A 15,649-nucleotide genomic window follows, 5' to 3' on the forward strand; every position below is an offset into this window, starting at 1 on the left:
AGAATTAGTGGTATCTTTCCAACCTACTACAGACTTTGCATTCTCTGACCTTTGTCTCTGGGATGGAATCAGGAATCAGTCTCTGGGCCCTGCAGGAGGACCTGGGAGCTGACCTCTATTCTGGTCCCTACCCTACTCTCATCCCAGCCAAGGCCTGTTGCTTTGGCCTTTCATGCCACATTCAGTTGCTCACAGTAGCAGCCTTCCAATGAACTCCCTGCTCATGGTAGAGCCATCTCTTCTTTTTTTAAAAAAAAAAATTTACTTATTTATTTGATTGCACCAGGTCTTCATTGCGGCAGGCCAGAACTTTAGTTGCAGGCATGCAAACTCTTAGTTAGGGCATATGTGATCTAGTTCCTTGATCAGGGATCGAACTTGGACCCCCTGCATTGGGAGTATGGAGTCTTAGCTACTAGACCACCAGGGAAGTCCTAAGAGCCACTTCTTTTGAAAAGAAAGCCCAAACTCTTCTCTTGGTCCACAAACCTCTGCTCCATCCGGCCCCTCCAGTCTCTTCAGCTGTCTCTCTCCTCATCCTCTGCCCCAGCCTCAACCTTTCTGGCTTCTTCCACTTCCCCAAACTCAAGGGGTTTCTGTGCAGCACCTGTGCCTGACAGGATGCCTTTCTACCCACCCCCACCCCAGCCATTTACCAAACTCCTTTGTATGGAGGGGGTCTCAGCTTGGAATACTACTTCTTCTCCAGAAAACATCTCTGAAACACACCTCACCGTCCCACCACCCCACTTCATCCTCCTGTGAGGCACTTTCCTTTCATAGGACTCACTGCAGGGAGAAGTGTGTTGGTGGAGATCTTTAGTGTTTCTTGTGTGTGGATTTCACACTGGCAGGACCATTTCAGTCTCCTCACCTTGGTATTTTCAGTCTTGGCCCCAACACATCTTTTGACTAAAGAACGAATAGGTGCCTCCTCCTCAGTCTTTCCTGATGCTCCACAAAGGCTCCCCATAGTTCTTACCTGGCCCCCACACCTGACCTCTCTCCTCAGGGGTAGGGTCAGGTGCTATGTGGGGAAGATAGGCTACTATAGTCCAACTGAAACCTTAGACTCTGCAAGACTCTGTAGCTAGGATACAATTTCCCTCGTACAATTGACTGGTCAAGTAGCCTTCACCATTAGGGTACTCATAGGCAAAAATAATAGACAAAAAGAAACAGACATTTGACAAGCACAGACATTTCAAAAGAAAACATCTTAAAGAAGTCTTTTGTACTCTGTGGGAGAAGGCGAGGGTGGGATGATTTGAGAGAATAGCATTGAAACATGTATATTATCATATGTGAAACAAATTGCCAGTCCAGTTTCAATGCATGAGACAGGGTGCTCAGGGCTGGTGCACAGGGATAACCCAGAGGGATGGGATGGGGAGGGAGGTGGGAGGGGAGTTCAGGATGGGGGACACATGTACACCCGTGGCTGATTCATGTCAATGTATGGCCAAAACCACTACAATATTGTAAAGTAATTAGCCTCCAATTAAAATAAATACATTTTAAAAAAAGAAAAAGGAAACATCTGTTGGGGAAAGGATCAGAATACATGGATCAAAAATTCAAAACTAGCCTAATAAACATATTACAAAAGATAAGGTAGAATATTAGCCATATGAAACAAGAAAGTATAAAAAAGAACAAGCACAGGGGACTTCCCTGGTGGTCCAGTGGTTAAAATCTGCCTTGCAATGCAGGTAAAGTGGGTTTGACCCCTGGTCAGGGAACTAAGATCTCACATGCTGCAGGGCAACTGAGCCTGCATGCCACAACTACTGAAGCCTGTGCACTCTACAGACCATTCTTTGCAACAAGAGAACCCACTGCATGGCAACAAGAGAAAAGCCCCTGAGAGTGGCAACCAAATAATAAATAAATATCTTTTAAAAGAACAAGCAGAAATATAAGGTAAAGAAATATGGCTTCATAACAAATTACCCCCAAAGATAGTGACTTACAGTGATAATCAACAAAAATATTTATTTGCTCACAAATCTGTAAACTGAGTAAGCTTGTCTCTACTCCACATGGCATCACTTGGGGCTGGAGGATTCATTTTGAAAATAATTCATGGGAATTCCCTGTGGGTCCAGTGGTTAGGACTCTGTGCTTCCACTGCCAGGGGCCCTGGTCAGGAAACTGAGACCCCACAAGCCGAGGAGCATGAGCAAAAAAAGGATAATTCACATGACCAGTAGATTGTTATTGGCTGTAGGCTAAGAGCTCAGGGGGACTGTGGACCGGGGACACTGGGTGCTTCTCATGTGAACCTCTCCCTGGGCAGCTTGGCTTCCTCATAGTACAGTGGCTATAGTCCATGAGTGAGTAAGCAGCCTAAGAAGCAGGACAGTTCCCTGGGCCCAGGCCTGGATGGGCACAACATCACTTCTGCCATACTTTACTGGTCAAGCAGGTACAAAGCCCAGATTCAAGGGGTGGGCAGACATAGAATCCATCTTTGGATGGGAGAAGTATCAAAGAAATACAGGACCATGTATAAAAATTACCACAATAGTATGTCAGACAACACAATAGGTGATCTAATAGCAGAAAGTTTTCATTGAGAATGAATCCATAAATTAGAAAGACCAAGTTAAGGAATTCTCTCAAAAGAAAACAAGAAAGATATGAGATAGAAAAAGAAGTTCTACTATCTGCACAATAGGAGTTCCAGAAAAAGAGTAAAACAAAAATGGAGAAAAAATGCATCATGAATGAACCTCGACATTATGTTAACTGTAGGAAGCCAGATAGTATATTCAAAAGCAGAGACATTACTTTGCTGACTAAGGTCCATCTAGTCAAGGCTATGGTTTTTCCTGTGGTCATGTATGGATGTGAGAGTTGGACTGTGAAGAAGGCTGAGTGCCGAAGAATTGATGCATTTGAACTGTGGTGTTGGAGAAGACTCTTGAGAGTCCCTTGGACTGCAAGGAGATCCAACCAGTCCATTCTGAAGGAGATCAGCCCTGGGATTTCTTTGGAAGGAATGATGCTAAAGCTGAAGCTCCAGTACTTTGGCCACCTCATGAGAAGAGCTTACGCATTGGAAAAGACTCTGATGCTGGGAGGGATTGGCGGCAGGAGGAGAAGGGGACGGCCGAGGATGAGATGGCTGGATGGCATCACGGCCTCTATGGACGTGAGTCTGAGTGAACTCCGGGAGATGGTGATGGACAGGGAGGCCTGGCGTGCTGCGATTCATGGGGTCGCAAAGAGTTGGACACAACTGAGCGACTGAACTGAACTGAACTGAACTGAGGAAGCCAGATACAAAGGTCATGTATTATATGACTCCATTCATAAGAAACATTCAGAACAGGGAGATACATAGATACAGAGAGAAGATTGGTGGCTGGGGGAATCACAGGATCAGGTGCAACTGCTTAGATACAGGGTTTCCTTTTAAGATGGTCAAAATATTTTGGAACTAGATAGAAGTGGTGGTTGTATGACATTGTGAATGTACTAAATGCCACTGAATTATTCACTTTATTTTTATTTTTTTTTAACTTTATTTTTTATTTATTTGGCTGTATCAGGTCTTGGACACAGCACTTGGGATCTTCGATGCCATGCGCATGCTTTTAGTTGCAGCATGTAGGTTCCAGTTTCCTGACCAGGGATCAAACCTGGCCTCCCTGGAAAGTCCCCTGTAATTTGTTCTTTTTCACTGCTGTGTTCTCTTCCATGAGTTAATACCACATCATTGATTTCTCTATTGTTGGGTTTTCAGTTTGAAATTACTAAAAATAGTCCTTCTCTAATTATGTTTGTTCATGTCTTTCTGTGCACATGTGTGCAGGCCTTTCTGTTGAGTCTTTAGGGGAGAAAAATGGTTAAATCTTTGGTATATGTGTCTGAATATTCATTAGAAGGACTGATGCTGAAGCTGAAACTCCAATACTTTGGCCACCTGATGCGAAGAGCTGACTCATTGGAAAAGACCCTGATGCTGGGAAAGATTGAAGGCAGGAGAAGGGGATGACAGAGAATGAGATGTTTGGACAACATCACTGACTCAATGGACATGAGTTTGAGCAAGCTCCGGGAGTTGGTGATGGACAGGGAAGCCTGGTGTGCTGCAGTCCGTGGGGTTGCAAAGAGTCAGACATGACTGAGCAACTGAACTGAACTGATATGTGTCTTTAACTTTAGTAAATAATGTGGAACAGTTTTTCAAAGCAGGTTTTGTTTTTTTTTAATCAGTTTACACTGCCACCAGCTGGGTATGAGAAAACCTTATGCTACACATCCTTAATAACACCCTATTGTTCATCTGTTGAATTTTAGTTATCTTTTTCTGTGAGTTTTATTTTGCATTTCTCTAGGGATTAGTAAGGTTGGCAGTCTTTTCATTTTCTTATTGGCCACTTGGATATCCTCTTTTGTTAAGTTCCTTTGCACATGTCTTGCCCATTTTTATACTGGCTTGTCTGCCTCTGGATATATACCTTTTGTCAGGTATACATGTTGAAAACTTTCCCCACTCTCTGACTTGCTTTTTTCACTTTCTTTATATTTATTTATTTATTCGGCTGCACCAGGTCTTAGTTGCGGCACAAAGGATCTTTGATCTTCATTGCAGCAGGCAGGATATTTAGTTGCGGCATGCAAACTCTTACTTGCAGCATGTGGGATCTAGTTCCCTAGTGATTGAACCCGGGTTCCCTGCACTGGGAGCCCAGAGTTTTACCCACTGGACCACCAGGGAAGTTCCTGAGATGATATACTTTAAGTGGAAGACTCACTCTCCTAGATATCAACGTGTTTTAATAAATGGAACAGAATTCAAAGAGAGACCCACAAGTGTATGGACACAATTTATAACATAGTTGGCACTGTAGTCTCTCTGCTAATTTAAAGTTCCCATGGAAGGAACTTAGATCTGGCTCTGGCCCACCCTGTGGAGTGGGAGAGGAAAGTGACCAAAAGATGGAGGGTCTGTAGGAAGCTGAGCAGAGGTAGACCTGAACAGTTTCTTTTCTTTCTTTCAACAACTTGATTCCCACCCCTGCCCATTAAAAAAAAAAAAAATCAGTTTAACAAAAATCAGAGTACCTTATCTGAAAAATCTTCACAGGCTTTCTCTCTTGATATTTCCAAACACATTAATTTATTCTATAAATGGTATCCTTTAAAAAAAATTTTTTTAAAACCTTTCAGAGAGAGATTGGGAATGTACCCTCTGTTATACTCCATGATGAGATCAACTCTGAACTTGATTCTTTAGTGCTGTTTTGTGGGCTCAGGCTTTTAGCGTAAGAATAAGGTAAGGTTCTTCTGCCTTTCCAGAGAGAGAGAGACAAAGCTGGAAGCCAATGGGAACCAAACATACTGGGCAGCTGGGGGTAGAACCTAAGACCCCTCACCAACCAAGAGCCCATCAGACCCAACCCCTTTCCCCATGAAGAAAGGACAGTCACACCTGGCTCTGTTCTTGAAATGTTTATTCTCACCATATATATGTTTGTGCCTGGATGACTAGAAGGGAAACTTCGTGAGACTTTGGGTTATTTCGTCCCCCAGTGACCTCTGGGGAACTAGCCAGGTCACTAGAGCCACAGGATGAGGACTGAGAAGGTGGCAGCAGCCACAAGGCCTAGAATGAGTTGTGGGGAGGCTTTTGGGGTCCTCTGGAGGGCCTGGTTGGTTAGCCATTTGTTTCTCCCCCGGTGTGTGGCCCGAGGCTTAATCTGACCCTGAGTCAGGAGGTGGGAATGGCACGACCTGCCCACCTGCCTGTTTGGAAATTCATCCTCCAAAGGACTCTGACCTTTGTTTTCCTCTCTCACCTGAAGATGAAAGTCAGCAGTCAGTGGCTTCCACAGTGCCCCGTCACCCGCTGAAGCCACTAAACCCTCTGCGGCCAGCCCAGCATACCTGCTCCACCTGACTGAAGACCCGCAGGAGGTTTCCACGAAGGACGCCCTGAAGCTCTTCCTCCCTCCAGCCTCGCCTCAGCAACTCCTCTATGAGTACCGGGTATGTGGACACGTCCTCCAGCCCCTCGGGGAACCTGCGTGGCCACCAGCTGGCTAACTGCTCCTCAGCCTCGATCCTGGCTGAGGGCCCAGTGTCGCACAGCCCCAACCACATGTGGGAAGTTAAAGGCCGTGTTCCTCAGGCTACTGAATGCAACTTTGGAAGCTCCGGGAAGACTGGGCTTCAGCAGCACTCAGCTGCTGAGCAGATGCTCAGCCCACAGCACATCTGCTGGGCCAGCAGTGGAACATGTGCTGGACAGGTCTTGAGAGGGGGTGGGGTTCTTAACAACTGTGATGCCCTGGAGTGGGAATGGGTCCACTGGACCATAGAGGGACAAGGAGAATCTAGGAAACAGGTCCTGAGAGGGGAAAGATGCCAGGTGGGCTGAAAGACCAGAGTCTGTAATGGAGGATGAAGGATGGGAGGACCATGGATGGGGAACTGAGACTAAGGGACTCCCCACTGTACCCCAGCCAAGACAAACCCCAGGGAAACACTCACCGGCCAGACCCATCATAACTCCCGCTAATCCCGATGAACTCAGATCCCATGACTGCCCTGATGTGGTCAAAGTGATCTAGGAGATGAGGGTAGTGGTGGGTGGCATGAGGCTGGAGTTAGATCCTGGGACCAGCCCTGATCTGAGGAAGCTCAGCGTGGCCAGTTCCCCTGCCCAAGGCAATCCAAGACAGGACAGCTGACTCCATGGAGCTCCTAGCCTGCTGTGAGTTCTGGAGTGGCTTCAGGCTAGACACTGGACCCAGAGTAAACCTCAGGGCCTGAACCCCTTAGGACCTTTTCCTGCCTAGGAGCCACCATGCCTCTGGTTCCTTGAGAGCCTGCTCACAGGGCTCTGCCTGTCCTGTCTAGAGATATGGGAGCAAAAGAGAGACCCAGAAGCAGAGGCAGTTGCCTCCCCCAAAACCTATTGCACTGGTTGGAGCCCCAGATCTGGGTTCAGGGCAGTGAAGAGCTGTGTCTGCTCCCCTAAACTGTTGGGAGGCCTGCCCAGGGCCCAGGGTGTGCTAGGCAGCCACAGGCAAAGCTACAACTGCACAAAGAATTGAAGTGGGGCTCACCTGCCACGGTGGACACATTAGCAAACAGGTTACACTGCAGCACCCCCATGGACAGCGACACCATCACAATGCCACCATTCTTCTTCTACATGGATGAACAAAGGAACACTCAGCTTGCCCCTTCTGACCTGACAGCCTGCCACCTATGCCCTGGGGGCCCTGATAAGGCAAATTCGGAGTCCTCACCTGAGGGCCTGGGTGAGGCTTTACCTCTCTTGGCCCCTGGGTGGGAACTGAGTTGGCCTTGAGTTCCAGAGATGGGAGAGGGTTAACCAGCAGAGGTCCAAGGATGAGTGAGGACTGGACTGGCAGCTTTGCTCAGAGTCAAGGATCTTTGGATAAAGTCCTGGGTTTGAGGGCTGGGGTGGCCACTCACCAGAAGTTGCAGGATGTCATCAGGAATGTTAAGCATGTTGTCACATACAGCTTTGGCAGCCGAATGGGAGAAGATCACAGGAGCCTTTGACACCTTCAGGGCTTGCTGTGCCAGGGCATGCGACCCATAGGACAAGTCCACCATCATGCCCAGGCGATTCATTTCCTCTATCACCTTCTGCAGGGACAAGTGGAGGATTTTTTTTGGGGGTGGTGGTTGTCAGGAGGGATGCATGTGTGTGCATACCTGTAGGGGGTGGCTGAGGTAGGGTATTGAAAAGGAGTCCTTACCTCACCAAAGCTTGTCAACCCACTGATGTTGGTGTAGAAGAGCTGAAACTTGGTGGAGCTCTCTGCCCTGAAAGACAGCCAGAGGAGGGCAATCTAGCAGGCCACACCTTGGCCAACAGAGCCTGGACATCCAGGCTCTCTGTCCATGCGTTCCACCTCAGAACAGGGTGAGGATTCAGACCAGCTGCTTTCTGGGAGTGTGAGGGACCTGCTGAGAGTCCAGCCTCTATCCTCACCTCTCTGGCACTTTCCCCACCAAGCATCTACCATTCTCCCCCAGGCCAGGCAGTCTGCTCACCAGGGCGTGTTGCAGGTAAAGGTGAGCGTCAGGTAGCGAACTCCCAGCAGATAGAAACTGCGCAGCACAGAGAGGCTGCTGTCAAGTGAGTGACCGCCCTCCACGCCAATAAGGCAGGCCAGCTTTTGAGTGCTGTTCAGTCCTAGAAGAAGATAGAGGATCAAGTGGTCAGAGGCCAGGGCCGGAACCACCAGAGTAGCCCCTGACTCCCCTCCCTTCCCCCAGCCCACCTTCGGCTGAAGTCACGAGCTCCAGTTCACTGTAGGAGTCACACATGCGGCGGATGAGGTCAATCTGCTCCAGCGTGAGGCGCACGGCATCCTGGTCCTGAGTCTGGCATGGGGCGTAGGCTGACCAGAACTGGTGGTTGGCCCAGGGGTCCAGAATGAGATTAGGCTGGTCTCAATGCTATAGGCCTGCTACTTACTCCTCCTCAGCTCTCAAGGTACTCACGTGGGTCAGTGGCCTGAGTGTAGCATCGCATGACCCTGTGGTACCCTGATGACTATTCAGCTTGCTGCCAGCAGCCCAGCTGAAATCATGACACATCATTGCTTGCTGTTTGTCCATGGGCTATGTGAATGCCCCAAGGACAATCCACCATACATATCCTTTGTGGTTTCAGAGCCCCCACCCTCACCAAGGATTTTCCGATCACTTTCTGTGTCTCCACAGAACCTGGGCACCCATGCAGCTGGCCTGTCTTGACCTCCTACACCCCTATACTCACTCCCCAGCAGCCACATGATGGCACATAGTATGTCCTATGTCCATCAGATCCCTGTCTACCAAGGTTTCTGTGGCCCCCAGATTCCCCAGAGGCCATTATGTGTGTCCCTCTGGTACCTGTGCACCCACGAAGCCATCCCTGAGCTTGTCTAGGTTGGTCTGGCCGAGTCTGAAATTGCGCAGGTTCACACCTTGTAGCTTGTTCTGGAAATGCCGTTTCAGGAGCAGCGGCAGGTGGTTGTGGCTGGGGTTGTCAGGACAAAGTAAGAAGAGTAGGGGACATGGCCTCCAGGTCATGGGCCTACCCTGTGCCACCTCACGTCCCCACCTCACACACATGATAGTCCTGAAGAACAGCTATTAGTTAGGGGTTTCTACCAGCCGCAGCGTAGTGGGGAGGAAGGCGCCCTATGGGGCTGGTGGAGGAGAGGGGTGTGTCAGGGAGCCTTCTCTGTAACCCTTCACGCTCTGGACCTCCTCTCCTGTCCAGGAATGGGTCCAGCACACCCACCACCCCGCACACCCCCACCTACGCACCCATCCACCAGCCGGAAGTGCCTCATCAGATCCCGCGCGCGCTCCTGGAGACTCAGGCCTCTAGGGGTGCCTGGCGCAGTTGAGGTGCTGGAGGTGGCTGGCCTGGTCAGGGCGCTAGGGGTTCCCCACGTGGTCTGGGCCCTGGGACCGCCCGGGCTTGTCTGGGCGCTGGTTACCAGCAGCAGCAGCAGCCAGAGCAGGAGCAGCAGACGCAGCAGAGGCCGCTGGGTGAGCATGTGGGGACACTCGAGGCCAAGGGGCAGCATTGCTGCACAGGGCCGAGCAGCCGGGCAGAGGCGGGTCTCGAGAGCTAAGAGGAGCGGGCGAGGGGCAGAGGGCGACAGTGGGGTCCCGACCGTCGATGCTGGTGACGCAGCGGCACGGCTTCGTGAGGCAGATTAGCTCCGGGATCCGCAATGCCGCCGCCCAGCGTTGCCGCCAGGGGGCGGTAGGCCCTTACTTCACATCTAGGGTGGCGCCCCATTGGGCCAGGCCAGCCTTTGCCCCGAGCGCCCTCAGGCGGCGCACTGCCGGTTACCTCTGTCCCTGCTTCCTGCCCTGCACCCACTCCTCCCAAGCGCCAGGGGCCTACTGATTGGGGAGGAGGCCAGGGGGTGACTAGGAGGGGCCCAGGAATCTTCCCAGTTTCACCTCTAGGCAGACAGGTCGCAAGCCCATGTGGGGTTTTAGCTGCAGGGATATGCCTGCACTCCAACTGGTTAAATATTCCATGAAATTCTGGGAAGAATTAAAATTTAAAAGAGTGACTTAGATCTGTAGGTTTTGACTGGCAGAAGAAAAAGATCCCCTATATATTTTTAACAAAAATGAAATTTAAGTATAATATTTATGGGAGGCCATTTTGTTTTAGTGCCTGCTCATTCACTAAGCTGTGTCTGACTTTTCTGTCACCCCGTGGACTGTAACCTGCCCGGCCCCTCTGTGCCTGGATACTGGAGTGGGTTGACATTTCCTTCTCCAGGGGATCTTCCCCAGGGATCAAACCCACATCTCTTGCATCTCTTGCATTGACAGGCAGATTCTTTACCACATCTCGTATTAAAATTTACTTCTGGGGACTTCTTCGTGGTCCAGTGGTTAAGACTGTGTGCTCCTAATGCAGGGGGCATAGGTTCGTTTTGTAGGGTGTGCCTCTGCCCAGAAAACAAAACAAAAATCCTCCCCCAAATTTACTTCTGTACCTATGTTGACATACACATACACAAAAAAAGACTCTAGAGGACTATACATACTTAACTTTAGTTAATAATAGCCATCTTGGGAAGAGGGTTACCTGTGTGTTATGCGTGTTAGTCCCTCAATCGTGTCCGACTCTTTGTGACCCCACGGAATGTAGCCTGCCAGGCTTCTCTGTCCTTGGAATTCTCCAGGCAAGAATACTGGAGTGGATTGCATTTCCTTCTCCAGAGGAACTTCCCAACCCAGGGATTGAACTCTGGTCTCCTGCATCAAAGGCAGATTCTCTACCATTTGAGCTACAGGGTAGTCCTAACCGTTTTAGGAAGGGGGTTACCTACTCCCTGGTCAATTTACGTCTCATATTTTTTTATATTTTTTCTTTAGCTTATTTGGCTGCACAGGGTCTGAGTTGCACATGCGGGACCTTCTAGTTGAGGCATGTGAACTCTTAGTTGCTGCATGTGGGATCTAGTTGCCTGACCAGGGATTGAACCCAGGCCCCCACATTAGGAATGCGGAGTCTTAGCCACTGGACCACCAGGGAAGTCCCTAGTTCATTATCATTTATGGACTGGGGGAAGATGTAGTGGCTAAGTAGACTGAATGTCTTAGAAAGTCCCTGAGGAGCAGGGGGAGGGGTGGGCCCACCTCTAGAGCTGTCCAGCCGTTAGAGGTCTGTGGCCTATTAAGTAGCCTGACATTCTGGCTCTGTCCAAATAGGAACAAAGATCATTTGTGATCCAGGCAGGTTCTCTTCTTGGGAATCTGAGCCAGAATTCCCTAAAAGATCTCCAGGTGGTAGACAGTGGGTCAGGATTGAGGTGAGCTACTCAGAGGGAATGAGTAAAGTCTGCCTTCCTGCAGCCAGAGCCTCCCACTGTCTTCTCCTGTTGTGGAGCCAAACCCCCTGGGATTCCTCAGGCCACTGCCAGCAGGTCTGCCTTGAGTACCTGGTGTCTGAACTGGAGGGTCCCCCACCAAACCGCAGTGTTGGGGCCCGTACCACAGGCCCCACTACAGAGAAGGACAGCTCATGCTGATTCCATTTCTGAAACATTTATTTTTGGGAAATGTTTGTGCTTGCATGAGAGGAAACTTTGTGGATGTCTGCATCTGCCAAAGTGACATCTGGCAGGATTAATGGATCACCAGAGCCAAAGAATGAGGACCAGGAAGGCAGCAATAACTGTGAGGCCTGGGGCTGTGTTGGGGGAAGATTTTGAGAATGACCGCATAGTTGACAAAATAGGATTCCCATGCCTTGGAGTTCTGCTTAGTCTCTGGTCTTGAGCCAGATTCTCTCTCTGCTGCAGATGCGAGAGCACGGAGCGGCAGGAGCTCCCCAGCTGCTCATCTGGGAACTCATCCTCCGAGGGACTCTGTCCCTTGTTTTCGTCCCGAACCTGGAGGCGTTAGTCAGTGGGCAGCAGCTCCCACAGCAACCCCTCCACACACACACACCTACTCAGAGCGCCTCTGCCCCAGCCCAGCATACCTGCTCTACCCGGCTGAAGACCCGCAGCAGATTTCCGCGAAGGACGCCCCAGAGCTCTTCCTCACTCCAGCCTCGCCTCAGCAACTCCTCTATGAGTACTGGGTATGTGGACACGTCCTCCAGACCCTGTGGGAACCTGCATGGCCAGCAGCCAGCTAGCCAGCTATTGGGCCTCAGACCTGCCCCCTGGTCCTGAGTCAGAACCAGTGTCCTGTGTGTGCAGGGTCCACTGAACCCCAGCCCTGGTCAAATATGGGAAATGGAGACTTGGAGAGAGTAAATGATTCGAGCCTGCTGTTCATCCTTCAGAAGAAGAGCCCTAAAGCTCCTTGAATATTCATCAAAATTCTTTGAATTGAACTATTAAGATCTATGGCTTTCACTGAACGCAAACTTTTCCTTCTGTTTATAAAAAGAAGAAAAGCTTTTGAAGAACTGGGTTGACCCCCTTGCATGCACAGACCCAACTGCAGGCAAAGAAGATGGTTAGCCCACCCTAACCATCTGCTAAGAGTCTGCTCAGAGGCCATGGGTCTGCTGGCACTGGCTGGGTGCAGATGCTGGGCAGATGAGGTCTGTCTGGTTGGGTTAGCCAAATATGATGGTCTAGAGTAGGGCCAATGGGATGCAGATAGACAGGAGAGCCCAGCAAACAGACCCTGGGAGAGGGGAGATACCAGTGGGGCCAGCAGACCTGAGGCTATGGTCAAGGCCATGAGGACCATACTATGGTGGGCACCATGGCTATGAAAGCCCCCTGTGACACATCAGCCCAAGACAAGCCCACATGGATGCACTCACCGGCCAGCCCCATCATAATCTCCTCCAATCCCAATGAACTTGGATCCAATGACGGCCCTGATGTGGTCAAAGTGATCTGAAGGATGGAAAGTCAGCAGTGTGGGACTTCCAGGGTTGGAGGCCGGGTGGTAAAGACTGGCCTCTGTTGATTCACCTTCTTGCAGCCTGTAGGCCAAACAGGCCAATTCCTTCATGGCCTGGCACCCAGAGCACTGAGTAGAGAGCCCTGAGGTTTGGTCTGAAGTGATCCTGGCTGGCTCCAGACTGGACTTCAGATTTGGAGTGGACCTCAGAGCCACCCATTTGGGCCAAGATTCACTCTGCCTCTCAGTTCCCTTGAGAACCTGTGAGGTAGCCTCTCCATGGGTGGTGAGAAATGAACAAGAAAACAACTGACAGAGACCCCAGAGACCTATGGAGCTGCCCAGTCCCTTGACCAGAGGCACAGGCAATGTGCTTTGGAGCCCCTGCAGAGGTGCAGATGGGCAGCACACGGGCTCTTTGTCTGACTGCCTCCCGGATATCCATCAGCATCCGTTTCAGTTCCATGGCTCCAGTTCCACATGGCACCAAGAACTGTGTACTGTTCATTATAGGGCTTGGGGGAGCAATGTCTATTGCCAACAGTGAGTCAAACCCCTGGGGCCCTTCTGAGGTCCTCCTCAAATTTGGGCCCTGCTTCGGGTCCAAATCAGAACTGTTCAGAGAGCCCGGGGTGAGGCTTACCTGCCACAGTAGACACGTTGGCTAGCGGGTTGCACTGTAACACCCCCACGGACAAAGACACCATCACGATGCCACCGTTGTTCTTCTGCAGGGTTGGACAATGGACATTTGACTTGGCCCCTGGCACAACCACCTGCCTCTTCACTCTCTCAGCCCTCTGAGGAACGTGTTCAGTCCTGGCTTTGAGATCAGAGACGTCTCCTCTCTGGGTTTGTGTGAACGGGGAAGCCTCAGCTCTGGGTCTGGGTGGTGTCTTGGCACTTGGTTTGTGGGTTTGGAGGAGTATTTTTATTTATTCTTTGAGCTGCACCGTGTCTTAGTTGTGGCATGTGGGATCCTCCATCTTACTTGTCTCATGAGGGATCTTCTGTTGTGGCAGACAGGGTCTTTATTTGCAAAATGTGAGCTATCAGTTGCGGTGGGTGGGATCTATCGACCAGGGATGGAACCCGGACCCCCTACATTGGGAGCACGGAGTCTTAGCCACTGGATCACCAGGGAGGTTCTCGAGGAATGTTTACCACCTAGAACCCCCACCTAGGGTTCAAGAGTTCAGGGGGTGTGGTTCGTGCGTTTGGGGGCAGAAGATCTTTAACCTGGGGTTTGAGGAAATTGAGGGAGCAGAAGCTCAGGTTCAAGGGCTCCTGGTTTGAATGTCTTGCTTTAGGTTTGCAGGCAAGGGCAGTCTCTCACCAAAAGCTGTAGGATGTCATCAGGAACATTCCGGGAGCTCTTGCACACAGCCCGGGCAGCCGAGTGGGAGAAGATCACAGGTGCCTGCGATACTTCCAGGGCTCGTCGTGCCACGGCATCTGAGACATGGGACAAGTCCACCATCATGCCCAGACGGTTCATTTCTGCCACCACCTTCTGCAGGGATGGGTTGGGGAGAGGGTGTCAGGGCTGCATTTGTCTTAGGTGCGTTTATCTGGAGGGACCAGGTGGGGCTGTGCATTCACATGGGGCAGGGTATGGGGCCAGGGTCCTCACCTCACCGAAGCTGGTCAGCCCACTGACATCTCTGTAGAAGGGGTGGATGCCTTTAGCTGAGCTCTCTGCCCTGCAAGGTGGCCAGGAGGCAGTCTGACTGGTGGTCATGACTCAGCTACAAGAAGCTAGAGCCCTCTACACCTGCAACTCCCCTGGAGCAAGAGGAGGGACCCAAGCAGGACTGTGTGTGGCAGTAGGAGGGCTCTTCTGGAGATCCAGTCTTGCTTTGTAGACCTCCCTACTCCAGGTTCAGGGCCAAGTCCCAGGGGTGAAGCTTGGTGTGGGCCCCAGCATGATCTTGGGCAGATCCCTGCCTCACTGGGCCCATACCATCTGCACCAAGCTCACCAGGGCGTGTTGCAGGTGTGCGTGAGTGTCAGGTAGCGCACACCCAGCACATAGAAGGCACGCAAGACGGAGAGGCTGCTGTCCAGTGAGTGGCCACCCTCCACACCAATGAGGCAAGCCAACTTCCGGGTACCATTCAGAGCTGGGGGCAGGTGGGGCAGATTGTCATCGTCAGAGACATGGGTAACCTAATCAAGCCCCTGACACCCGCCACCACCCATCCATCTACCTTTAACTGAGGTCACAAGCTCCAGCTCAGAATAGGAGGCACACATGTGGTGGATGAGATCAATCTGCTCTAGGGTGAGGCGCACAGCATCCCGTTCCTGGGTCTGGCATGGGACGTAGGCTGACCAGAACTGAGGGAAGGCCAGGGGATGGTTTGGGTAGGGGTTCCTTTAGAACTTCCTGGGCTTCTCACCACCTCCACAGCTGGTGCAGCACTCCCTGTGCCCAGTGTCACATGTGATGCATGGCTTGTTCTGTGGTACTTGGGTGCCCATTATGTTGAGTCACTGTGACCCCTGTTAGCCCCCAGCATCCTTGTCATGGCACTTTCTAGGTTGCTATGGTAACTGAGTTCCAATGTGACTAACCCGCCCAAATTCCCCCACATTCCCCCAGAGCCATGGTGGCACCTTGTGTGTCCCCTTGGTACCTGGGCACCCACGAGACCATCTTTAAGCCGGTCCAAGCTGGTCTGGCCGTGGCTGAAATTGCGCAGATTAACATCTTGTAGGCCCTTGCGGTTAAACTGCCTCAGGACCAGGGGCATGT

At 51.0% G+C, this 15,649-nt stretch overlaps 1 protein-coding gene across 1 annotated transcript; it reads right to left on the minus strand.

Annotated features, from left to right (window-relative positions):
* Nucleotides 1-5,570: 5,570 nt before the first annotated feature.
* DPEP3 (dipeptidase 3) lies at nt 5,571-15,649 on the minus strand. Its single transcript, XM_068993034.1, has 16 exons — nt 15,531-15,649; nt 15,102-15,231; nt 14,873-15,014; nt 14,525-14,594; nt 14,228-14,404; nt 13,535-13,619; nt 12,809-12,884; nt 8,893-9,019; nt 8,277-8,406; nt 8,047-8,188; nt 7,749-7,815; nt 7,459-7,635; nt 7,083-7,167; nt 6,505-6,580; nt 5,899-6,034; nt 5,571-5,810 (listed from the first exon to the last, which is right to left on the minus strand). Exons 1-16 carry the CDS (start codon nt 15,645-15,647, stop codon nt 5,571-5,573), a joined length of 1,977 nt encoding a protein of 658 aa, XP_068849135.1. The 5' UTR covers nt 15,648-15,649.

Source organism: Capricornis sumatraensis, chromosome 20, assembly GCF_032405125.1.
Source record: "Capricornis sumatraensis isolate serow.1 chromosome 20, serow.2, whole genome shotgun sequence".
NCBI lineage: Eukaryota > Metazoa > Chordata > Mammalia > Artiodactyla > Bovidae > Capricornis > Capricornis sumatraensis.